This window comes from Oncorhynchus mykiss, chromosome 11 (genome assembly GCF_057628025.1).
Source record: "Oncorhynchus mykiss isolate SJ-2025 chromosome 11, ASM5762802v1, whole genome shotgun sequence".
NCBI lineage: Eukaryota > Metazoa > Chordata > Actinopteri > Salmoniformes > Salmonidae > Oncorhynchus > Oncorhynchus mykiss.
In genome coordinates this window covers 2,597,501-2,622,828 of record NC_143032.1, presented here as the reverse complement: position 1 = coordinate 2,622,828, position 25,328 = coordinate 2,597,501, and the positions used below count along the sequence as shown (strand labels likewise).

Genomic DNA, 25,328 nt, shown 5'->3' with positions numbered 1-25,328 from the left:
CTCCCTCTTCCTCCTCCAACTTCTCCCTCTTCCTCCTCCAACTTCTCCCTCTTCCTCCGACTTCTCCCTCTCCTCCAACTTCTCCCTCTTCCTCCTCCATCTTCTCCCTCGTCCTCCATCTTCTCCCTTCAACATCTTCCTCTTCGCCCTCTTCCTCATCCAACTTCTCTCTCGTCCTCCTCCAACTTCCCCTCTTCCTCCTCCAACTTCTCCCTCGTCCTCCTCCAACTCTCCCCATCCTCCATCTTCTCTCTCGTCGTCCAACTTCTACCTCGTCGTCCAACTTCTTCCTCCAACTTCTCCCTCTTCCTCCATCTTCTCCCTCTTCCTCCAACTTCTCCCTCTCCCTCTTCCAACTTCTCCCTCCTCCAACTACTCCCTCTTCCTCCTCCAACATCTCCCTCAACCTCCAACTCTCCCTCGTCCTCCAACTCTCCCTCGTCCTCCAACTTCTCCCTCGTCCTCCTCCAACTTCTCCCTCGTCCTCCTCCAACTTCTCCCTCGTCGTCCTCCAACTTCTCCCTCATCCTCCAACTTCTCCCTCATCCTCCAACTTCTCCCTCGTCCTCCAACTTCTCCCTCGTCCTCCAACTTCTCCCTCGTCCTCCAACTTCTCCATCGTCCTCCAACTTCTCCCTCATCCTCCAACTTCTCCCTCATCCTCCAACTTCTCTCTCTTCCTCCAACTCCTCACTCGTTCTCCAACTTCTCCCTCTAACTGTGTGAAGGCTGTAGCTTGCCTTCAGGTGGTTAGCATGCATTTGTGCCCACTAATACTCTGGGTAAACTGAACTTAACTGAATCTTCACTCTACACAGTGTACTGAATCTTCACTCTACACAGTGTACGGAATCTTCACTCTACACAGTGTTCTGACCCTTCACTCTACACAGTGTACTGACCCTTCACTCTACACAGTGTTCTGAATCTTCACAGTGTACTGAATCTTCACTCTACACAGTGTACTGACCCTTCACTCTACGCAGTGTACTGAACCTTCACTCTACACAGTGTACTGAAACTTCACTCTACACAGTGTACTGAAACGTCACACTACACATCGACACAGAGACAGTACAGAACCCCACCCACCTCTCAATGAAGCATAGTACCACTCCCTAGCCAAACAGGGGTCATGCATTCTTCACTGCCAGTGATTGATTCTGCACGTGTGTGTGTGTGTGTGTGTGTGTGTGTGTGTGTGTGTGTGTGTGTGTGTGTGTGTGTGTGTGTGTGTGTGTGTGTGTGTGTGTGTGTGTGTGTGTGTGTGTGTGTGTGTGTGTGTGTGTGTCTGTGTCTGTGTGTGTCTGTGTCTGTGTGTGTCTGTGTCTGTGTGTGTGTGTATTGGGGAGGGGTGATTAAGAGTGGTGAACTGTTCTTGAAAAACAATTTTTTAAACACAATAAGGGTGAACAGATTGGCATTTCTGATGAAGTGAGTCTAAATTCCATCCACAGATTGCAATCTTTTCCTTGAAGCAATGCAGAGATGAAAGTGACAATAGAGGGGAAAACTACAAGCTGTTCGTAGCTGGAACTTCCACGTCTCCTGTTGACTATCGGCTCCTCTGTCATCAAGGATCATTTCTCCAAACAAAATGCGGTTGAAGGGAAGTGAGAAGAAAAGAAAAAAAAATCGCTATTCATGTTTGTTTTTTTTAACCATATTTTATTCCGTTTCCATCACAATAAGTTAACTTAGGTTCAAAGTTCACAAACAACTATCAGAGAATGTAAACATCTCTAAAACGTTTCAGTTCAGGAAGGAAACGCCATCAACGGCTGTCCTGTAAACAATCAACAATCAAGTAAAACATTTCTTTGCCAATATCGAACTAGAAATCCAGAATTCATATTCAATTCCGATGTCATATATTTTATTATCTCGTGTGCTAAGTTACCAACACTTTTAATATATTTCCTTGGGCATGTAGGTCATATTAACATCAGGTAACAAACTGCAACCCAAAGTTTACAAAAAAGGTGTAGACAGAACATGGAAAATGGTTTCCAAACTAGACAACTTAATGTGAAACATACAAACAAGTATTTGAATTAAAACAGCTAAGACAAGCCAGGAATACCCGTTGGCATTAATCCTTAACACATAGATTTTTTTTCCCCCTTAAGAGTATGGGTTGGATTGCTGACTAATAAATAATGATTATTACAGTATAGAGTGATTTGAAGATGAAGCTTTACCTAAAACCGCCGACTGACAGTGATGACATCACGTCCCTTCATGACACCACACTCTGTTTGACAGAGAGTTTCAAATGAAGGGGATCGTCTGACTCTGGCATGACATTACCCACAATTCCTTTGTCTTTTTAAACTATTTATTTATTTGTACAGTAACTGGCATCAGTAAAAAATGTATAAAGTACAACATAAGGCACTTTATCATTACAAACAAAATAGATCAAATTAAACACAACAAAAAAAAAAATTACAAAAATATGAAACCTGATCAAATCCTATGCTGGAGTACTGTCGAGTTCAAGGGTCGATGAAGGAGACAGCAATGTAGCGAGTTCCGTTGGTGGTGGGCAGGCCTTCGTGGAGGTGTGTCAGACGGCCTGGGTGCATGAAACTCCAGCCCTTCCTGGGAGAATCTACGGAGCAGTTATACCTGTGGAACCGACAGCCTCCACCCTGGAGAGAGAGAGAGAGAGAGGGGGGGGAGAATCTAGTGAGCAGTTATACCTGTGGAACCGACAGCCTCCACCCTGGAGAGAGAGAGAGAGAGGGGGGGGAGAATCTAGTGAGCAGTTATACCTGTGGAACCGACAGCCTCCACCCTGGAAAGAGAGAGAGAGAGAGAGAGAGAGAGGGAGTAGAGATATAGAGAAAGAGAGAGAGAGAGTGAGAGAGGGGGGGGATCTAGTGAGCAGTTATACCTGTGGAACCGACAGCCTCCACCCTGGAGAGAGAGAGAGGGGGGGGGGGGGATCTAGTGAGCAGTTATACCTGTGGAACCAACAGCCTCCACCCTGGAGAGAGAGAGAGAGAGGGGGGGAAGAATCTAGTGAGCAGTTATACCTGTGGAACCGCCAGCCCCCACCCTGGAGAGAGAGAGAGAGGGGGGGGGGATCTAGTGAGCAGTTATACCTGTGGAACCAACAGCCTCCACCCTGGAGAGAGAGAGAGGGGGGGGGGGAGAATCTAGTGAGCAGTTATACCTGTGGAACCGCCAGCCTCCACCCTGGAGAGAGAGAGAGCGAGAGAGAGGGGGAGTAGAGATATAGAGAAAGAGAGAGAGAGGGGGGGGAGTAGAGATATAGAGAAAGAGAGAGAGGGGGGGGGAGTAGAGATATAGAGAAAGAGAGAGAGAGAGGGGGAGTAGAGATATAAAGAGAGAGAGAGAGAGAGAGAGAGGGGGAGTAGAGATATAGAGAAAGAGAGAGAGAGAGTAGAGATATAGAGAAAGAGAGAGAGAGAGAGGGGGAGTAGAGATATAGAGAAAGAGAGAGAGAGAGAAGGGGGGACAGCGGTGGAAAAAGTACCCAATCATAATTGAGTAAAAGTAAAGACACCTTAATAGAAAGTTTAAGTAAAAGTGAAAGTCACCCAGTAAAATAATACTTGAGTAAAAGTCTAAAAGTATTTGGTTTAAAATATACATAAGTATCAAAAGTAAATGTAACTGCTAAAAATACTTAAGTATAGATAATTTTTAATTCCATATACAGTGAGGGAAAAAGGTATTTGATCCCCTGCTGATGTTGTATGTTTGCCCACTGACAAAGAAATGATCAGTCTGTAATTTTAATTGTAGGTTTATTTGAACAGTGAGAGACAGAATAACAACAAACAAATCCAGAAAAAACGCATGTCAAAAATTGTATAAATTGATTAGCATTTTAATGAGGGAAATAAGTATTTGACCCCCCTCTCAATTAGAAAGATTTCTGGCTCCCAGGTGTCTTTTATACAGGTAACGAGCTGAGATTGGGAGCACACTCTTAAAGGGAGTGCTCCTAATCTCAGTTATTCTGTCTCTCACTGTTCAAATAAACCTACCATTAAAATGATAGACTGATCATTTCTTTGTCAGTGGGCAAACGTACAAATTCAGCAGGGCATCAAACACTTTTTTCCCTCACTGTATTAAGCGAAGCAGACAGCACCATTTTCTTGTTTTAAAAATGTACAGATAGCCAGGGGCACACTCCAACAATCAGACATCATTTACAAACGATGTCATAGAACACACTCCCGGGTGGCACAGTGGGCCAGTGCGCGCTGTGTTAAGAAGCAGTGCGGCTGGTTGGGTTGTGTATAGGAGGACGCATGACTTTCAACCTTCGTCTCTCCCGAGCCCGTACGGGAGTTGTAGCGATGAGACAAGATAGTAGCTACTACACTGGGGATAGAACACAACACTGTGGGGATAGAACAGAACACTGTGGGGATAGAACAGAACACTTTGGGGATAGAACAGAACACTGTGGATAGAACAGAACACTGTGGATAGAACAGAACACTGTGGAAAGAACAGAACACTGTGGATAGAACAGAAAGAACACTGTGGATAGAACAGAACACTGTGGATAGAACAGAACACTGTGGATAGAACAGAACACTGTGGATAGAACAGAACACTGTGGATAGAACAGAACACTGTGGATAGAACACAACACTGTGGGGATAGAACAGAACACTGTGGATATAGAACAGAACACTGTGGATAGAACAGAACACTGTGGATAGAACAGAACACTGTGGATATAGAACAGAACACTGTGGGGATAGAACAGAACACTGTGGATATAGAACAGAACACTGTGGATAGAACAGAACACGGTGGGGATAGAACAGAACACTGTGGATAGAACAGAACACTGTGGATAGAACAGAACACTGTGGATAGAACAGAACACTGTGGGGATAGAACAGAACACTGTGGATAGAACAGAACACTGTGGATAGAACAGAACACGGAGGGGACAGAACAGAACACTGTGGATAGAACAGAACACTGTGGATATAGAACAGAACACTGTCCACTAGGAGATAGAACACAACACTGTCCACTAGGAGACAGAACACAACACTGTTGGGGACAGAACACAACACTGTCCACTAGGAGATAGAACACAACACTGGGGATATAACACAACACTGTCCACTAGGAAATAGAGCAGAACACTGTCCACTAGGAGATAGAACACAACACTGTCCACTAGAAGATAGAACACAACACTGTCCACTAGGAGATAGAACAGAACACTGTCCACTAGGAGATAGAACAGAACACTGTGGGGATAGAACACAGCACTGTCCACTAGGAGATAGAACAGAACACTGTGGGGATAGAACACAACACTGCCAACTAAGAGATAGAACACAACACTGTCCACTAGGAGATAGAACACAACACTGTCCACTAGGAGATAGAACACAACACTGTCCACTAGGAGATAGAACACAACACTGTCCACTAGGAGATAGAACACAACACTGTCCACTAGAGATAGAACACAACACTTGGGATAGAACACAACGCTGTCCACTAGGAGATAGAACACAACACTGTCCACTAGGAGATAGAACTCAACACTGTCCACTAGGAGATAGAACACAACACTGTCCACTAGGAGATAGAACACAACACTGTCCACAGAACACTGTGGGGATAGTGTCATGTATTGTCATGTTGTGTCTTTCTGTCCTTTCCTTTCACCCTGTCTCCCTCTGCTGGTCGTATTAGGTTACCTTTTCTCCCCCGCCTTCCCCCAGCTGTTCCTTGTCTCCTCTTGACTACCTCGTCACCCCTTCTCCCACCTGTTCCCCTTTTCCCTCTGATTAGTCCCCTATATCTCTCTCGCCGGAGCGGGGTTTTTTTTTCTGGGCTCCGGAGATTCGAAAGCCCTGGAAGTGGCCGGTGGATCGAGGCGGAGATGGTGAACCTGTTCTGTGAGGTTGGAGACTTGGGTGGCCAGGGTCTCAACGGCATGTCGAGCAGCAGACAATTCCTGCTCGTGTCTGCCTAGCATCGCTCCCTGGATCTCGACGGCTGAGTGGAGAGGATCCGAAGTCGCTGGGTCCATTCTTGGTCGGATTCTTCTGTTACGGTGAGTGAATGAGGACCCAAAAGCGAACTAACTTAAACAGAGCTTCTTTAATAACCAAACTGTGGTAGGCTCAGATAGACCGGCAGATTCCGACAGGACAGGACAAGGTTACAGCAAACATGACGATAGTCTGGCTCAGGCATGAAACACAACAAACAAGAATCCGACAAGGACAGGAACAAAAACAGAGAGAGATATAGGGGACTAATCAGAGGGAAAAGGGGAACAGGTGGGAGAAGGGGTGACGAGGTAGTCAAGAGGAGACAAGGAACAGCTGGGGGAAGGCGGGGGAGAAAAGGTAACCTAATACGACCAGCAGAGGGAGACAGGGTGAAAGGAAAGGACAGAAAGACACAACATGACAATACATGACAGATAGAACAGAACACTGTGGGGATAGAACACAACACTGTCCACTAAGAGATAGAACACAACACTTGGGATAGAACACAACACTGTCCACTAGGAGATAGAACACAACACTGTCCACTAGGAGATATAACACAACACTGTCTACTAGGAGATAGAACTCAACACTGTCCACTAGGAGATAGAACACAACACTGTCCACTAGGAGATAGAACACAACACTGTCCACTAGGAGATAGAACACAACACTGTCCACAGAACACTGTGGGGATAGAACAGAACACTGTGGGGATAGAACACAACACTGTCCACTAAGAGATATAACACAACACTGTCCACTAGGAGATAGAACACAACACTGTCCACTAGGAGATAGAACACAACACTGTCCACTAGGAGATAGAACACAACACTGTCCACTAGGAGATAGAACACAACACTGTCCACTAGGAGATAGAACACAACACTGTCCACTAGAGATAGAACACAACACTGTCCACTAGGAGATAGAACACAACACTGTCCACAGAACACTGTGGGGATAGAACTGTGGGAGATAGAACAGGAGATAGGAGATAGAACACAACACTGTTGTTGGGAGTTGTACATGGAGGTGTATAGGGAGGTGTGCAGGGAGTTGTACAGGGAGTTGTACAGGGAGGTGTATAGGGAGGGAGGGAGGTGTATAGGGAGTTGTACAGGGAGTTGTACAGGGAGGTGTATAGGGAGGTGTATAGGGAGGTGTACAGGGAGGTGTACAGGGAGTTGTACAGGGAGGTGTATAGGGAGGGAGGGAGGTGTATAGGGAGTTGTACAGGGAGTTGTACAGGGAGGTGTATAGGGTGTATAGGGAGGGAGGGAGGTGTACAGGGAGGCGTATAGGGAGGTATATAGGGAGGGAGGGAGGTGTACAGGGAGTTGTACAGGGAGGTGTATAGGGAGGGAGGGAGGTGTAAAGGGAGTTGTACAGGGAGGTGTATAGGGAGGGAGGGAGGTGTACAGGGAGTTGTACAGGGAGGTGTATAGGGATGGAGGGAGGTGTACAGGGAGTTGTACAGGGAGGTGTATAGGGAGGGAGGGAGTTGTACAGGGAGGTGTATAGGGAGGGAGGGAGGTGTACAGGGAGTTGTACAGGGAGGTGTATAGGGAGGGAGGGAGGTGTACAGGGAGTTGTACAGGGAGGTGTATAGGGAGGGAGGGAGGTGTACAGGGAGGTGTACAGGGAGTTGTACAGGGAGGTGTATAGGGAGGGAGGGAGGTGTACAGGGAGGGAGGTGTACAGGGAGGGAGGTGTATAGGGAGGGAGGTGTACAGGGAGGGAGGTGTATAGGGAGGGAGGTGTACAGGGAGGGAGGTGTACAGGGAGGGAGGTGTACAGGGAGGGAGGTGTATAGGGAGGGAGGTGTACAGGGAGGGAGGTGTACAGGGAGGGAGGTGTACAGGGAGTTGTAAAGGGAGGTGTACAGGGAGGTGTATAGGGAGGGAGGGAGGTGTACGTTTGTGTTGAGATTCAGTACAATGTTTTACCTGGAAGTCAGTTCCTTTGCTGTTGAGAGCAACGTTGATGGTGAATGTGGAGGAGTCGTGATGGGGTCTCAGGTAGGCCTGTCTGCCGGGGGTGTACTTCACCACGAAGTTCATCACTGCATAGCCCTGTGGAGAACAGCCCAAATTACACATTTACACTGAACAAAACTATAAAACGCAACATGCAACAATTACATAGAACGAAACCAGTCAATTGAAATCATTTCTAGGCCCTAATTTATGGCTTTCACATGACTGGGAATACAGACATGCATTTTGTTTGCCACAGATATCTTTAAAAAAAAAAGGTATCTGGTGTGACCATTTGCCTCATGCCGCGCGACACATCTCCTCCACATAGAGTTGATCAGGCTGTTGATTGTGGCCTCACTCCTCTTCAATGGCTGTGTGAAGTTCCTGGATATTGGAGGGAACTGGAACACGCTGTCGTACACATTGATCTAGAGCATCCCAAACATGCTCAACGGGTGACATGTCTGGTGAGTATGGAGGCCATGGAAGAACTGGGACCTTTTCAGCTTCCAGGAATTGTGTACAGATCCTTGCGACATGGGGCCGTGCATTTTTCATGCTGAAACATGAGGTGATGGCTGTGGATGAATGGCACAACAATGGGCCTCGGGATCTCATCACCGTATCTCGGTGCATTCAAATTGCCATCGATTAAATGAAATTGTGTCCGTAGATTCTGCCTGTCCATAAACATAACCACACCACCACCACCATGGGGCACTTTGTTCACAACGTTACGACGCCGAACTGCATTCAGGTCAAGACCCCGGTGAGGACGACGAGCTTCCCTCAGACGGATTCTGATAGTTTGTGCAGAAATTATTTTGTTGTGCAAACCCACAGTTTCGTCAGCTGTCCGGGTGGCTGGTCTCAGACCATCCCGCAGGTGAAGAATCCGGATGTGGAGGTCATGGACTGGTGTGGGTACACATGGTCTGCGGTTGTGAGGCCGGTTGGATGTACTGCTAAATGATCTAAAACAACTTTTGAGGCGGCTTGTGGTAGATAAATGAACAATAAATGATCTGGCAACAGCTCTGGTGGACATTCCTGCAGTCAGCATGCCTACTGCACGCTCTTTCAAAACTGGAGACATCTGTGACTTTGGGTTGTATGACAAAACTGCAATATGTGGACAGGTGAGACCAAACAAATCTAGTTCCTGCTCATTTTGTACAAGCTGGGCATCCTATTAGTTCTCTCATTGGACTAGAAATGGTAAAGATGTCCTGCAGGGGGAAGGGGACATTGAAATCTTCTTCAAAAGGGAATCTTTCTGGATCCACAGGCTGAACACAGTGTCTCCTCTTTGGCCTTAACGAGGAGTTTGACTTGAAACCCTTTTGATGTCTTTCACAAGCTCTTTGTCATTATCTGCTTTCTCAACGTATAAATCACTGACGCATCGAACAATAGATCTGAAGGGGATGTTGTTTAATTGCGAATAAATATACTGAATAACTCTGTCATGCACTATGGAGGAGGGTTGACGTAACAGCAAGGTTGAGGTAACAGGAGGGTTGACGTAACAGGAGGGTTGACGTAACAGGAGGGTTGGTGTAACAGGAGGGTTGACGTAACAGGAGGGTTGGCGTAACAGGAGGGTTGGTGTAACAGGAGGGTTGACGTAACAGGAGGGTTGGCGTAACAGGAGGGTTGGCGTAACAGGAGGGTTGGCGTAACAGGAGGGTTGGTGTAACAGGAGGGTTGGCGTAACAGGAGGGTTGGCGTAACAGGAGGGTTGGCGTAACAGGAGGGTTGGTGTAACAGGAGGGTTGGCGTAACAGGAGGGTTGGCGTAACAGGAGGGTTGGCGTAACAGGAGGGTTGAGGTAACAGGAGGGTTGAGGTAACAGGAGAGTTGACGTAACAGGAGAGTTGACGTAACAGGAGGGTTGGCGTAACAGGAGGGTTGGCGTAACAGGAGGGTTGGCGTAACAGGAGGGTTGGAGTAACAGGAGGGTTGAGGTAACAGGTGACAGGAGGGTTGACGTGACAGACAGACAGACAGACAGACAGACAGACAGACAGACAGACAGACAGACAGACAGACAGACAGACAGACAGACAGACAGATACCTTGGTGTAGTATCCGGAGAAGACTTTGAGAGTGACGGGGGAAATGAACTCTCTGATGAAGTGTAGCCACTCCTTATCGTAACCGATCTGCTTCATGTGGATGTCATCAGTCGGCACGGTCTCATAGCCGCCAGTGATCCTCTTGTCCTGATAGTAAGAAACCAGGAAACAACAACAGGACATTGATAGAACCTACCAGAACCTCCTCCGTGTGGCTGTGTGAGACTGCTGTCTCCAGTGTGATGGATGTTAGGGACGATGACAGATGAGGGTGTGTGTGGGTTTAAACCTGAACGACCTGGACTTGGCAGAGACCCCCCCCCCCCCCCCTTTATGGGGTCGGCTACAACCGAGTTTATCCGGTTTTCAGGGGAAATGGAAAGAGAGCCTGTGCTGAGACTTCCTATTTTTTTTATCCTTATCAAGGAGACACTCCACCTTAACTCCTCCTCCACCACATTCACTGGATTGGTTGAACAGTGCAGAAGAGAACCCCCCCCCCCCCGCCCCGACAGTTACTTTTACTCTCTCGCCAGGACCAGAAAGCCGCTCAGGCGTTTCTTTTACGCTTGCTACGTTAGGCAGAGATCAACCTCATGACTCACAGACACCAGGTATCTCAGAACCACCACACCTGTACTATGAACATGAGTTAATAATATATCATATAATATAGATAGCACTACATAAAATGACGCACATTAATTAAAACAGGTATCAAAACCCCTTTAATTGCTGTTTTAAAGTCAGATCTGCCAAGCTAACTACAATAGTATTAACAACAGCATGGCCAGGGTTCAATCCAAGGGGCGCTATAACACCATTTTAAAGGGAATGGATGCTCTGTGAACACCAGATGAGGAAATTGCCTTTAAAATCTGCCGGCTCTGTTTTGTAAGGCTCCTTGGATTGAATCACAGCCCTTTGTGTAATAATAACAGATCCGACTGGGTTTATACGGAAAGGGAACAGTATGTACTATGTTTGACCTCTGACCTCGTGGTTGCCTCCAGACCAGGAACCGTAGTGTTCCATCTCCTCCACCAGCTCATCACAGGCCCGCTCCGTGAAGACCGGGAACCAGAACACATCTGGACACGGCTACACACACACACACACACACACACACACACACACACACACACACACACACACACACACTCACACACACACACACACACACACACACACACACACAGAGATATGTTTAGAAGGACGAGGCACCAGAAGACGAATCAATCTACATTTATCAACTTCAACAATTTCAATGAACTCAGGACCTCACAAACAAAATAAAACCTCAGGAAGTTAGGAAGGATTAGTCTATGCTACTCTATCTACATGGAGAAACATGAGGTATTGTTGAAAGACGATCAGAAAAAAGGAAGGTTAAGTACTCTTATAGTGTGTCTGTCCAGCCTTAGACTAAATTAATGAGCTCTATAGTGTGTCTGTCCATCTGCAGACTGTATGAATGAGCTCTATGTAACCTGACATGTGTGCACACACCTCTTCTAAGTAGTTCTCTGTGAAGATGCGTGTGTAGTTGGGGTGGATGTATTTCTCCTTCCAGTCCTGGTACATGGATAGAGAGAGAGGAGATAGAGAGAGAGAGACAGAGAGAGAGAGAGAGAGAGAGAGAGAGAGAGAGAGAGAGAGAGAGAGAGGAGATAGAGAGACATAGACAGAGAGACAGAGGCAGATGGGTACCATACACAACCCAGAATCCACAGTAAATCACAGATCCTTATCAGCCAAGCAGAGTTCGCAAAATTTTTCAAGCAAATGTTTTCATTTACTACAAACAATACAGACAAATGGCTGTCGTATCTCATGACATCAAAACATATTTAGAAATAAAACAAAAAGTAGGGAGGACCTACCATTGGATTTTCAAATATTTGCCACAAATCACTGTTATAGTGTGACGTGTTAAAGTTGGCTGTGGATATTAGCCTTCCAAACTCATGGCGGTTTGTAATGTACATGAATATTCCCTGTAGCGGACAGAGAAAGTTAAATTAGCCTTCCCACAATGCTCAGTCATTAAGTAGAAGTACAGCGCCTTGCGAAAGTATTCGCCCCCCTTGAACTTTGCGACCTTTTGCCACATTTCAGGATTCAAACATAAAGATATAAAACTGTATTTTTTTGTGGAGAATCAACAACAAGTGGGACACAATCATGAAGTGGAACGACATTTATTGGATATTTCAAACTTTTTTAACAAATCAAAAGCTGAAAAATTGGGCGTGCAAAATTATTCAGCCCCTTTACTTTCAGTGCAGCAAACTCTCTCCAGAAGTTCAGTGAGGATCTCTGAATGATCCAATGTTGACCTAAATGACTAATGATGATAAATACAATCCACCTGTGTGTAATCAAGTCTCCGTATAAATGCACCTGCAATGTGATAGTCTCAGAGGTCCGTCAAAAGCGCAGAGAGCATCATGAAGAACAAGGAACACACCAGGCAGGTCCGAGATACTCTTGTGAAGATGTTTAAAGCCAGATTTGGATACAAAAAGATTTCCCAAGCTTTAAACATCCCAAGGAGCACTGTGCAAGCGATAATATTGAAATGGAAGGAGTATCAGACCACTGCAAATCTACCAAGACCTGGCCGTCCCTCTAAACTTTCAGGTCATACAAGGAGAAGACTGATCAGAGGCGCAGCCAAGAGGCCCATGATCACTCTGGATGAATTGCAGAGATCTACAGCTGAGGTGGGAGACTCTGTCCATAGGACAACAATCAGTCATATATTGCACAAATCTGGCCTTTATGGAAGAGTGGCAAGAAGAAAGCCATTTCTTAAAGATATCCATAAAAAGTGTCGTTTAAAGTTTGCCACAAGCCACCTGGGAGACACACCAAACATGTGGAAGAAGGTGCTCTGGTCAGATGAAACCAAAATTGAACTTTTTGGCAACAATGCAAAACGTTATGTTTGGCGTAAAAGCAACACAGCTGAACACACCATCCCCACTGTCAAACATGGTGGTGGCAGCATCATGGTTTGGGCCTGCTTTTCTTCAGCAGGGACAGGGAAGATGGTTAAAATTGATGGGAAGATGGATGGAGCCAAATACAGGACCATTCTGGAAGAAAACCTGATGCAGTCTGCAAAAGACCTGAGACTGGGATGGAGATTTGTCTTCCAACAAGACAATGATCCAAAGCATAAAGCAAAATCTACAATGGAATGGTTCAAAAATAAACATATCCAGGTGTTAGAATGTTCAAGTCAAAGTCCAGACCTGAATCCAATCGAGAATCTGTGGAAAGAACTGAAAACTGCTGTTCACAAATGCTCTCCATCCAACCTCACTGAGCTCGAGCTGTTTTGCAAGGAGGAATGGGAAAAAAATTCAGTCTCTCGATGTGCAAAACTGATAGAGACATACCCCAAGCGACTTACAGCTGTAATCGCAGCAAAAGGTGGCGCTACAAAGTATTAACTTAAGGGGGCTGAATAATTTTGCACGCCCAATTTTTCAGTTTTTGATTTGTTAAAAAAGTTTGAAATATCCAATAAATGTCGTTCCACTTCATGATTGTGTCCCACTTGTTGTTGATTCTTCACAAAAAAATACAGTTTTATATCTTTATGTTTGAAGCCTGAAATGTGGCAAAAGGTCGCAAAGTTCAAGGGGGCCGAATACTTTCGCAAGGCACTGTACATCTGCATTAGTTGTTTACAGCTGTTTTCACAAACTGAATAAAACAGAACAAGGCTTACTGATGGAGTGTGCTGTGAGTTTTAGAAACTAAACAATGAGAACCACATGTCAATTAATAATACTGGGATATTAATGGGGGAGAGGACATGGTAGGGGGAGGGATGGGACATGGTAGGGGGAGGGATGGGACATGGTAGGGGGAGGGATGGGACATGGTAGGGGGAGGGAGGGGACATGGTAGGGGGAGGGAGGGGACATCGTAGGGGGAGGGATGGGACATGGTAGGGGGAGGGATGGGACATGGTAGGGGGAGGGATGGGACATGGTAGGGGGAGGGAGGGGACATGGTAGGGGGAGGGATGGGACATGGTAGGGGGAGGGAGGGGACATGGTAGGGGGAGGGAGAGGACATGGTAGGGGGAGGGATGGGACATGGTAGGTGGAGGGAGGGGACATGGTAGGGGGAGGGAGGGGACATGGTAGGTGGAGGGAGGGGACATGGTAGTGGGAGGGAGAGGACATGGTAGGTGGAGGGAGGGGAAATGGTAGGGGGAGGGAGGGGACATGGTAGGTGGAGGGATGGGACATGGTAGGGGGAGGGAGAGGACATGGTAGGGGGAGGGATGGGACATGGTAGGGGGAGGGAGGGGAAATGGTAGGGGGAGGGAGGGGACATGGTAGGGGGAGGGATGGGACATGGTAGGGGGAGGGAGGGGAAATGGTAGGGGGAGGGAGGGGACATGGTAGGGGGAGGGAGGGGACATGGTAGGGGGAGGGAGAGGACATGGTAGGGGGAGGGATGGGACATGGTAGGTGGAGGGAGGGGACATGGTAGGTTGAGGGATGGGACATGGTAGGGGGAGGGAGGGGACATGGTAGGGGGAGGGACATGGTAGGGGGAGGGATGGGACATGGTAGGGGGAGGGAGGGGACATGATAGGGGGAGGGACAGGACATGGTAGGGGGAGGGAGGGGACATGGTAGGTGGAGGGAGGGGACATCGTAGGGGGAGGGATGGGACATGGTAGGGGAGGGAGGGGACATGGTAGGGGGAGGGAGAGGACATGGTAGGGGGAGGGAGGGGACATGGTAGGGGGAGGGAGAGGACATGGTAGGGGGAGGGAGAGGACATGGTAGGGGGAGGGAGGGGACATAGCAGGGGAAGGGAGAGAACATGGTAGGGGGAGGGAGGGGACATGGTAGGTGGAGGGAGGGGACATCTTAGAGGGAGGGAGTGGACATGGTAGGGGGAGGGAGGGGACATGATAGTGGGAGGTAGGGACATGGAGGGAGGGAGGGGACATGATAGGAGGAGGGAGAGGACAGGGAGGGAGGGGACATGATAGGAGGAGGGAGGGGACAGGGAGGGAGGGGACATGCTAGGGGGAGGGACAGGGACAGGGAGGGAGGGGACATGGTAGGGGGAGGGACAGGGAGGGAGGGGACATGGTCGGGAGAGGGAGGGACAGGGAAGATACATGGTAGGTGGAGGGAGGGGACATGATAGGGGGAGGGAGGGACAGGGAGGGGACATGGTAGGGGGAGGGAGGGACAGGAAGGGAGGGGACATGGTAGAGTGAGGGACAGGGAGGGAGGGGACATGGTAGAGTGAGGGACAGGGAGGGAGGCGACATGGTCGGGAGAGGGAGGGACAGGGAGGGGGAGGGAGGGAGGGGACATGGTAAGGGGAGGGACAGGGACAGGGAGGGAGGGGACATGGTCGGGAGAGGGAGGAACAGGGAGGATACATGGTAGGAGGAGGGGGGGGCATGATAGGGGTAGGGAGGGGACATTATAGGGTGAGGGAGGGACACGGAGGGGACATGGTCGGGAGTGTGAGGGACAGGGAGGATACATGGTAGGGGGAGGGATGGGAGATGGTAGGGGGAGGGAGGGGACATGGTAGGGTGAGGGAGAGGACATGGTAGGGGGAGGGAGAGGACATGGTAGGTGGAGGGAGAGGACATGGTAGGGGGAGGGAGAGGACATGGTAGGGGGAGGGAGGGGACATCTCAGAGGGAGGGAGGGGACATGGTAGGGAGAAGGAGGGGACATGGCAGGGGGAGGAGGGACATGGTAGGTGGAGGGAGGAAAGGGACTTGGTAGGTGGAGGGACAGGGAGGGAGGGACATGGAGGGGACATGATAGGGGGAGGGACAGGGAGGGAGGGTACATGATAGAGGGAGGGACAGGGAAGGAGGGGACATGATAGGGGGAGGAACAGGGAGGGAGGGGACATGGTTGGGGGAGGGACAGGGAGAGAGGGGACATTATAGGGGGAGGGACAGGGAGAGAGGGGACATGGTAGGGGGAGGGTGAGGAAGGGAGGGAGGGGACATGATCGGGAGAGGGAGGGACAGGAAGGGAGGGGTAATGATAGGGGGAGGGAGGGGACATGTCAGGGGGAGGGACAGGGAGGTGACATGGTTAGGGGGAGGGAGGGACAGGGAGGGGACATGATAGGGGGAGGGAGAGGACATGGTAGGGGGAGGGAGGGGACATGGTAGGGGGAGGGAGGGGACATGATAGGGGAAGGGAGGGGACATGGGAGGGGGAGGGAGGGGACATGCTAGGGGGAGGGAGGGGACATGGTAGGGGAAGGGAGGGGACATGGTAGGGGGAGGGAGGGGACATGATAGGGGAAGGGAGGGGACATGGTAGGGGGAGAGAGGAACAGGGAGGGGACAAGATAGGGGGAGGGACAGGGAGGGAGGGGACATGGTAGGGAGAGGGAGGACATGGTAGGGAGGCGGAGGGACAGGGAGGGACAGGGAGGGAGGGGACATGGTAGGGAGAGGGAGGACATGGTAGGGAGGCGGAGGGACAGGGAGGGAGGGCACATGATAGGGGGAGGGAGGGCGTCTGGCGTTGCATTGTGGGGGGAGGAGGAGGGACGCAGCTGAACTGGACCCACTCTCAGACTTGGCTTTCTGTCTTTTCCCAGAATGCTGACCAGCTGGGAGGTTTGGCTTGTTTGGGATTTCAGACCATCTGTTTCTAATACAAATTATTTCTCCAAATAATGATTTATGATTTTATTGAAGTGGTTTTAGGAGGGAGTTTGTACTGATGGTGTTGACCTGATAGTCTAGGTCTGATCAGCTAGCCTAGTGTGAGACGGTCAGAGCGTTGGGGATGGGTTTAGGGAGAGAAGCTTCTCACATGTATAGATCTGAAGAGGGGAGGGGAATAAGCATCATGACTGCTGGGAACCTGCAGGTGAAAATTACTATGGCTCCGCGACTATAGTAGCTCCGTGACTATAGTAGCTCAGAGACTACAGTAGCTACGTGACAATAGTAGCTCCGCGACTATAGTATCTACGCGACTATAGCAGCTCCGCGACTATAGTAGCTCCACGACTATAGTAGCTCAGAGACTACAGTAGCTACGTGACAATAGTAGCTCCACGACTATAGCAGCTCGTTACTATAGCAGGTCCGTTACTATAACTCCGTTACTATAGCTCCGTTACTATAGCTCCGTTACTATAGCTCCGTTACTATAGCTCCGTTACTATAGCTCCGTTACTATAGCTCCGTGACTATAGTAGCTCCGTTACTATAGTAGCTCCGTCACTATAGCAGGTCCGTTACTATAACTCCGTTACTATAGCTCCGTGACTATAGCTCCGTTACTATAGCTCCGTTACTACAGCTCCGTGACTATAGTAGCTCCGTGACTATAGTAGCTCCGTGACTATAGCAGCTCCGTGACTATAGTAGCTCCATAACTATAGTAGCTCCGTTACTATAGTAGCTCTGTTACTATAGTAGGACCGTTTCTATAGTAGGACCGTTACTATAGCTCCGTGACCATAGTAGCTCTGTTACTATAGTAGCTCTGCGACTATTGCTACGTTACTATAGCTCCGTGACTATAGCTCAATTACTATAGTAGCTCCATGACTGTAGGTCTGCGACAATAGCTACGTTACTATAGCTCCGTGACTATAGTAGCTCCGTGACTATAGTAGCTCCGTTACTATAGTAGCTCCGTGACTATAGTAGCTCCTTGACTATAGTAGCTCCGCGACTATAGTAGCTCCTTGACTATAGTAGCTCCGTGACTATAGTATCTCCGTGACTATAGCAGCTCTGTGACTATAGCAGCTCCGTGACTAATAGCAGCTCCGTGACTATAGCAGCTCCGTGACAATAGCAGCTCCGTGACTATAGTATCTCCGTGACTATAGCAGCTCCGTGACTATAGCAGCTCCGTGACTATAGCAGCTCCGTGACTATAGCAGCTCCGTGACTATAGCAGCTCCGTGACTATAGTATCTCCGTGACTATAGCAGCTCCGTGACTATAGCAGCTCCGTGACTATAGTATCTCCGTGACTATAGCAGCTCCGTGACTATAGCAGCTCCGTGACTATAGTATCTCCGTGACTATAGCAGCTCTGTGACTATAGCAGCTCTGTGACTATAGCAGCTCCGTGACTATAGCAGCACCGTGACTATAGTATCTCCGTGACTATAGCAGCTCCGTGACTATAGCAGCTCTGTGACTATAGCTCAATTACTATAGTAGCTCCATGACTGTAGGTCTGCGACTATAGCTACGTTACTATAGCTCCGTGACTATAGTAGCTCCGTGACTATAGTAGCTCCGTTACTATAGTAGCTCCGTGACTATAGTAGCTCCTTGACTATAGTAGCTCCGCGACTATAGTAGCTCCTTGACTATAGTAGCTCCGTGACTATAGTATCTCCGTGACTATAGCAGCTCTGTGACTATAGCAGCTCCGTGACTATAGCAGCTCCGTGACTATAGCAGCTCCGTGACTATAGCAGCTCCGTGACTATAGCAGCTCCGTGACTATAGTATCTCCGTGACTATGGCAGCTCCGTGACTATAGCAGCTCCGTGACTATAGCAGCTCCGTGACTATAGCAGCTCCGTGACTATAGCAGCTCCGTGACTATAGTATCTCCGTGACTATAGCAGCTCCGTGACTATAGTAGCTCCGTGACTATAGTATCTCCGTGACTATAGCAGCTCCGTGACTATAGCAGCTCCGTGACTATAGTATCTCCGTGACTATAGCAGCTCTGTGACTATAGCAGCTCTGTGACTATAGCAGCTCCGTGACTATAGCAGCTCCGTGACTATAGTATCTCCGTGACTATAGCAGCTCTGTGACTATAGCAGCTCTGTGACTATAGCAGCTCCGTGACTATAGCAGCTCCGTGACTATAGTATCTCCGTGACTATAGCAGCTCCGTGACTATAGCAGCTCTGTGACTATAGTATCTCCGTGACTATAGCAGCTCCATGACTATAGTATCTCCGTGACTATAGCAGCTCTGTGACTATAGCAACTCCGTGACTATAGCAGCTCCGTGACTATAGCAGCTTCGCGACTATAGTATCTCCGTGACTATAGCAGCTCTGTGACTATAGCAACTCCGTGACTATAGTATCTCCGTGACTATAGCAGCTCCGTGACTATAGTATCTCCGTGACTATAGCAGCTCCGTGACTATAGCAGCTCTGTGACTATAGTATCTCCGTGACTATAGCAGCTCCGTGACTATAGCAGCTCCGTGACTATAGTATCTCCGTGACTATAGTAGCTCCGCGACTATAGTAGCTCCTTGACTATAGTAGCTCCGTGACTATAGCAGCTCTGTGACTATAGCAGCTCCGTGACTATAGCAGCTCCGTGACTATAGCAGCTCCGTGACTATAGTATCTCCGTGACTATAGCGGCTCCGTGACTATAGCAGCTCTGTGACTATAGTATCTCCGTGACTATAGCAGCTCCGTGACTATAGCAGCTCCGTGACTATAGCAGCTCCGTGACTATAGCAGCTCCGTGACTATAGCAGCTCCGTGACTATAGCAGCTCCGTGACTATAGCAGCTCCGTGACTATAGTATCTCCGTGACTATAGCAGCTCCGTGACTATAGCAGCTCCGTGACTATAGTATCTCCGTGACTATAGCAGCTCCGTGACTATAGCAGCTCTGTGACTATAGTATCTCCGTGACTATAGCAGCTCCGTGACTATAGCAGCTCTGTGACTATAGTATCTCCGTGACTATAGCAGCTCCGTGACTATAGCAGCTCTGTGACTATAGTATCTCCGTGACTATAGCAGCTCCGTGACTATAGCAGCTCCGTGACTATAGCAGCTCCGTGACTATAGTATCTCCGTGACTATAGCAGCTCCGTGACTATAGCAGCTCTGTGACTATAGTATCTCCGTGACTATAGCAGCTCCATGACTATAGCAGCTCCGTGACTATAGCAGCTCCGTGACTATAGTATCTCCGTGACTATAGCAGCTCCGTGACTATAGCAGCTCTGTGACTATAGTATCTCCGTGACTATAGCAGCTCCGTGACTATAGCAGCTCCGTGACTATAGCAGCTCTGTGACTATAGTATCTCCGTGACTATAGCAGCTCCGTGACTATAGCAGCTCCGTGACTATAGTATCTCCGTGACTATAGCAGCTCCGTGAATATAGTATCTCCTATGCCTGCCTATGGAAGCAACGTCAGCACAATAACTGTTCGTCGGGAGCTCCATGAAATGGGTTTCCATGGCCGAGCAGCTGCACACAAGCCTAAGATCACAATATGCAATGCCAAGCGATGGCTGGAGTGGTGTAAAGCTCGCTGCTATTGGACTCTGGAGCAGTGGAAACTGGAGTGATGAATCGCACTTCACCATCTTGCAGTCCAGCAGATGAATCTGGTTTGGCGGATGCCAGGAGATCACTACCACCCTAATAAATAGTGCCAACTGTAAAGTTTGGTGGAGGAGGAGTAATGTTCTGGGGCTGTTTTTCATGGTTCAGGCCCCTTAATTCCAGGGAAGGGAAATCTTAACGATACAGCATACATTCTAGATGATTCTGTGCTTCCAACTTTGTGGCAACAGTTTGGGGAAGGCCCTTTCCTGTTTCAGCATGACAATGCCCCCGTGCACAAAGTGAGGTCCATACAGAAATGGTTTGTCAAGATTGGTGAGGAAGAAGTTGACTGGCCGGCACAGAGCCCTGACCTCAACCCCATTGAACACATTTGGGATGAATTGGAGCGCCGACTGCGAGCCGGCCCTAATCGCACCAACATCAGTGCCCGACCTCACTAATGCTAGTGTGTTTGAATGGAAGCAAGTTCCCGTAGCAATGTGCCAGCATCTTGTGGAAAGCCTTCCCATAGGAGTGGAGGCTGTTATAGCAGCAAAGGGGGGACCAACTCCATATGAAAACCTTCCCAGAAGAGTGGAGGCTGTTATAGCAGCAATGTTCCAACATCTAGTGGAAAGCCTTCCCAGAAGAGTGGAGGCTGTTATAGCAGCAAAGGGGGGACCAACTCCATATGAAAGCCTTCCCAGAAGAGTGGAGGCTGTTATAGCAGCAATGTTCCAACATCTAGTGGAAAGCCTTCCCAGAAGAGTGGAGGCTGTTATAGCAGCAATGTTCCAACATCTAGTGGAAAGCCTTCCCAGAAGAGTGGAGGCTGTTATAGCAGCAAAGGGGGGACCAACTCCATATGAAAGCCTTCCCAGAAGAGTGGAGGCTGTTATAGCAGCAATGTTCCAACATCTAGTGGAAAGCCTTCCCAGAAGAGTGGAGGCTGTTATAGCAGCAATGTTCCAACATCTAGTGGAAAGCCTTCCCAGAAGAGTGGAGGCTGTTATAGCAGCAAAGGGGGGACCAACTCCATATGAAAGCCTTCCCAGAAGAGTGGAGGCTGTTATAGCAGCAATGTTCCAACATCTAGTGGAAAGCCTTCCCAGAAGAGTGGAGGATGTTATAGCAGCAATGTTCCAACATCTAGTGGAAAGCCTTCCCAGAAGAGTGGAGGCTGTTATAGCAGCAAAGGGGGGACCAACTCCATATGAAAGCCTTCCCAGAAGAGTGGAGGCTGTTATAGCAGCAATGTTCCAACATCTAGTGGAAAGCCTTCCCAGAAGAGTGGAGGCTGTTATAGCAGTAAAGGGGGGACCAACTCCATATTAATGGCAATGATTTTTTTATGAAATGTTGGACAAGTAGGTGTCCACATACTTTAGTGTATATCTGATCGTTATTCTCCTGCTAAGTACTCCTTGAGGGGTGGGAGGAACTACAAGAGATTCCTCAGTCTCTAACTCATCACAGGCAGAAGAAGGTTAACATCCCTTGTCCAAAGGGCTGTGGAGATACACAGCTTCATCTCTATTGGTTTGGCTCCTCCAAGAGGCCTCAGCAGACTTCCTGAAAGAAATCACTGCACATCTCTGGAGATGATTCGATACTTTATGTTTATATCATCATTTATCAAATAAATAGCTCTAGAAAGGGTGATATTGTAATGCTTTGATGGAAAAACATGTCCAATGGAATTCAGGTACTGAATTTTCAATTTTGGGGGAATGGCTGGACATAGGTTCTACGTTGGGCCGGACAAAGGTTCTACGATGGGCCGGAGATAGGTTCTACGATGGGCCGGAGATAGGTTCTACGATGGGCCGGAGATAGGTTCTACGATGGGCCGGACAAAGGTTCTACGATGGGCCGGACATAGGTTCTACGATGGGCCGGACAAAGGTTCTACGATGGGCCGGACATAGGTTCTACGATGGGCCGGACAAAGGTTCTACGATGGGCTGGAGATAGGTTCTACGATGGGCCGGAGATAGGTTCTACGATGGGCCGGACAAAGGTTCTACGATGGGCCGGACAAAGGTTCTACGATGGGCCGGACAAAGGTTCTACGATGGGCCGGACAAAGGTTCTACGATGGCCGGACAAAGATTCTACGATGGGCCGGACAAAGGTTCTACGATGGGCCGGAGATAGGTTCTACGATGAGCCGGACATAGGAAATGGTTATCTATACAAAGTAGAATAATGAAATCTGTTAAAAACCTTTGGGACTCTGAGCATATGGAATGTTTCCGGGTTGGGGGAGTCTTTCTCTCTGTGATTGGTCTAAAAGAGAGGAAAAGCACGGTGTAAATAGTGTAACGGTACGTTTTGTCAGAGAGAGAGAGCTTGGTAGACAGGTAGGTAAGATGTAACATACAGGAGGAGGAGGCATGGGAAGGAGAGGACATGAGCTGCATGAGGAAGACCAAGACTCCCTCCGAAGCTGATGTTTTGGTAGTTATTATCTTAGTGAGTGTTGCATGCTGGGACAGAGTGAAGCGATGCAGAGATGCATACACTCAGAGCAGAGCTCTGTGGTAGTACGTGTTAGCATGGGGTGACACGTGACCTGATGACATAAAGCACAGACAGACAATATAGACCAAAGTCTACAGGGCAAACGGAAGTAACAAAATACAGTTTAGAAGACAGCCAGACATTGCCACATGGTCACATGACAGAGGAGAGGAGAGAACAGGAGGAGGGAGACAGAGAGAGGAGAGGGAGACCGAGAGAGGAGAGGAGAGGGAGACTGGGAGAGGAGAAGAGGGGAGAGGGGAGAGGGGAGGGAGACTGGGAGAGGAGAGGAGAGAAGACGAGAGGAGAGGGAGAATGGGAGAGGAGAAGAGGGGAGAGGAGAGGGAGACTGGGAGAGGAGAAGAGGAGAGAGGAGAGGGAGACTGGGAGAGGAGAAGAGGGGATAGGGGATGGAGACTGGGAGAGGAGAGGAGAGGAGAGAAGAGGAGAGGAGAAGGAGACCGGAAGAGGAGAGAGGGAGAGGAGAGGGAGACTGGGAGTGGAGAGGAGGGAGACTGGGAGAGGAGAGGACAGGAGAGGGGAGAGGGGAGAGGGGAGGGAGACTGGGAGAGGAGAGAAAGAGAGGAGAGAAAGAGAGGAGGACCGAGAGAGGACAGGAGAGGAGAAGGGAGGAGAGAGGGGGGAGGAGGACCGAAAGAGGACAGGAGAGGAGAGGGGAGGAGAGGAGAGAGGAGAGAGGAGAGGAGAGAGGAGAGAGGAGAGAGAGACTGGGAGAGGAGAGAGGAGAGAGGAGAGGAGAGAGGAGGGATACTGGGAGAGGAGAGGAGAGGAGAGGAGAGGAGAGGAGAGGAGAGGAGAGGAGAGGAGAGGAGAGGAGAGGAGAGGAGAGGAGGCCCTTAACCTGAACGCACAACAGAGGCTGTTGTAAACAGACAAGATCGTGTCTTAAGGAAGACAGACAGACAGACAGACAGACAGACAGACAGACAGACAGACAGACAGACAGACAGACAGACAGACAGACAGACAGACAGACAGCACATGGAGACAGCACATGGAGACAGACAGACAGACAGCACATGGAGACAGACAGACAGACAGACAGAGAAACAGACAGCACATGGAGATAGACAGACAGACAGACAGACAGACAGACAGACAGGCAGACAGGCAGACAGACAGACAGACAGACAGACAGACAGCACATGGAGACAGACAGACAGACAGACAGAGAAACGGACAGCACATGGAGACAGACAGACAGACAGAGAAACAGACAGCACATGGAGCCAGAGACAGACAGAGAAACAGACAGCACATGGAGACAGACAGACAGCACATGGAGACAGACAGACAGAGAAACAGAGACAGAGACAGAGACAGAGACAGAGACAGAGACAGACAGTGTACAGGATACCACAGCACAATGAGACACAGAGACTGGGAGACCCTACATTACAGAATACTGGCCTTTGTTCTCCGGAGACTGTAGCATTCAGATACATATACACTGAGTCTACAAAACATTAGGAACACCTGCTCTTTCCATGACAGACTGACCATTTCAATCCAGGTGAAAGCTATGATCCCTTATTGATGTCACTTGTTGACACCACTTCAAATCAGTGTAGATGAAGGGGGAGGAAACAGGTTAAAGAAGGATTTTTAAGCCTCGAGACAATTGAGACATGGATTGTGTATATCTGCCATTCTGAGGGTGAATGGGCAAGATAAAATATTGAAGTGCCTTCGAACGGATATGGTAGTAGGTGCCAGGTGCACCAATTTGAGTGTCAAGAACTACAATGTTGCTGTGTTTTTCACACTCAACAGTTCCCTGTGTGCATCAAGTATGGCCCGCCACCCAAAGGACATCCAGTAAACTTGACACAACTGTGGGAAGCATTGGAGTCAACATGACCCAGCATTCCTGTGGAACGCTTTCGACACCTTGTCCATGCTCTGACGAATTCAGGCTGTTCTAAGGGAAAAAGGGGTGGCGGTGCAATGCAATTAGGAAGGTGTTCTTAATGTTTTGTAAACTCAGGGTAGATACTGTACATATAGCATAACCTAACCTAACCTAACATCAGCTAACCTAACATAACATAAGCTAACACAAGCTAACATAACCTAACCTAACCTAACGTAAGCTAACCTAACATAACGTAAGCTAACGTAAGCTAACATCAGCTAACCTAACATAAGCTAACATAACATAACGTAAGCTAACGTAACCTAACCTAACGTAAGCTAACCTAACCTAACATACGCTAACATCAGCTAACCTAACATAAGCTAACATAACATAACGTAAGCTAACGTAACCTAACATAACATAAGCTAACATAAGCTAACATAAGCTAACATAAGCTAACGTAACCTAACATAACCTAACATAACATAAGCTAACCTAACATGACATAAGCTAA

General features: G+C 48.6%; 1 protein-coding gene across 2 annotated transcripts in view; it reads right to left on the bottom strand.

Annotated features, from left to right (window-relative positions):
• Positions 1 to 1,647: 1,647 nt before the first annotated feature.
• plod2 (procollagen-lysine, 2-oxoglutarate 5-dioxygenase 2) overlaps positions 1,648 to 25,328 on the bottom strand; it is a 115,637-nt gene continuing 91,956 nt past the window's right edge. Inside the window, exons 14-20 of one of the 2 annotated variants that reach the window (XM_036934659.2) lie at positions 22,639 to 22,701; positions 11,967 to 12,080; positions 11,593 to 11,658; positions 11,080 to 11,184; positions 10,084 to 10,230; positions 7,973 to 8,098; positions 1,648 to 2,654 (exon numbers count right to left, since the gene is read on the bottom strand). In XM_036934659.2, coding sequence (XP_036790554.2) covers positions 2,499 to 2,654; positions 7,973 to 8,098; positions 10,084 to 10,230; positions 11,080 to 11,184; positions 11,593 to 11,658; positions 11,967 to 12,080; positions 22,639 to 22,701 — 777 coding nt within the window. In that variant the 3' untranslated portion in view covers positions 1,648 to 2,498. The remainder of the gene's footprint in view (positions 2,655 to 7,972; positions 8,099 to 10,083; positions 10,231 to 11,079; positions 11,185 to 11,592; positions 11,659 to 11,966; positions 12,081 to 22,638; positions 22,702 to 25,328) is intronic. The other variant, XM_036934661.2, reaches the window with a different exon arrangement.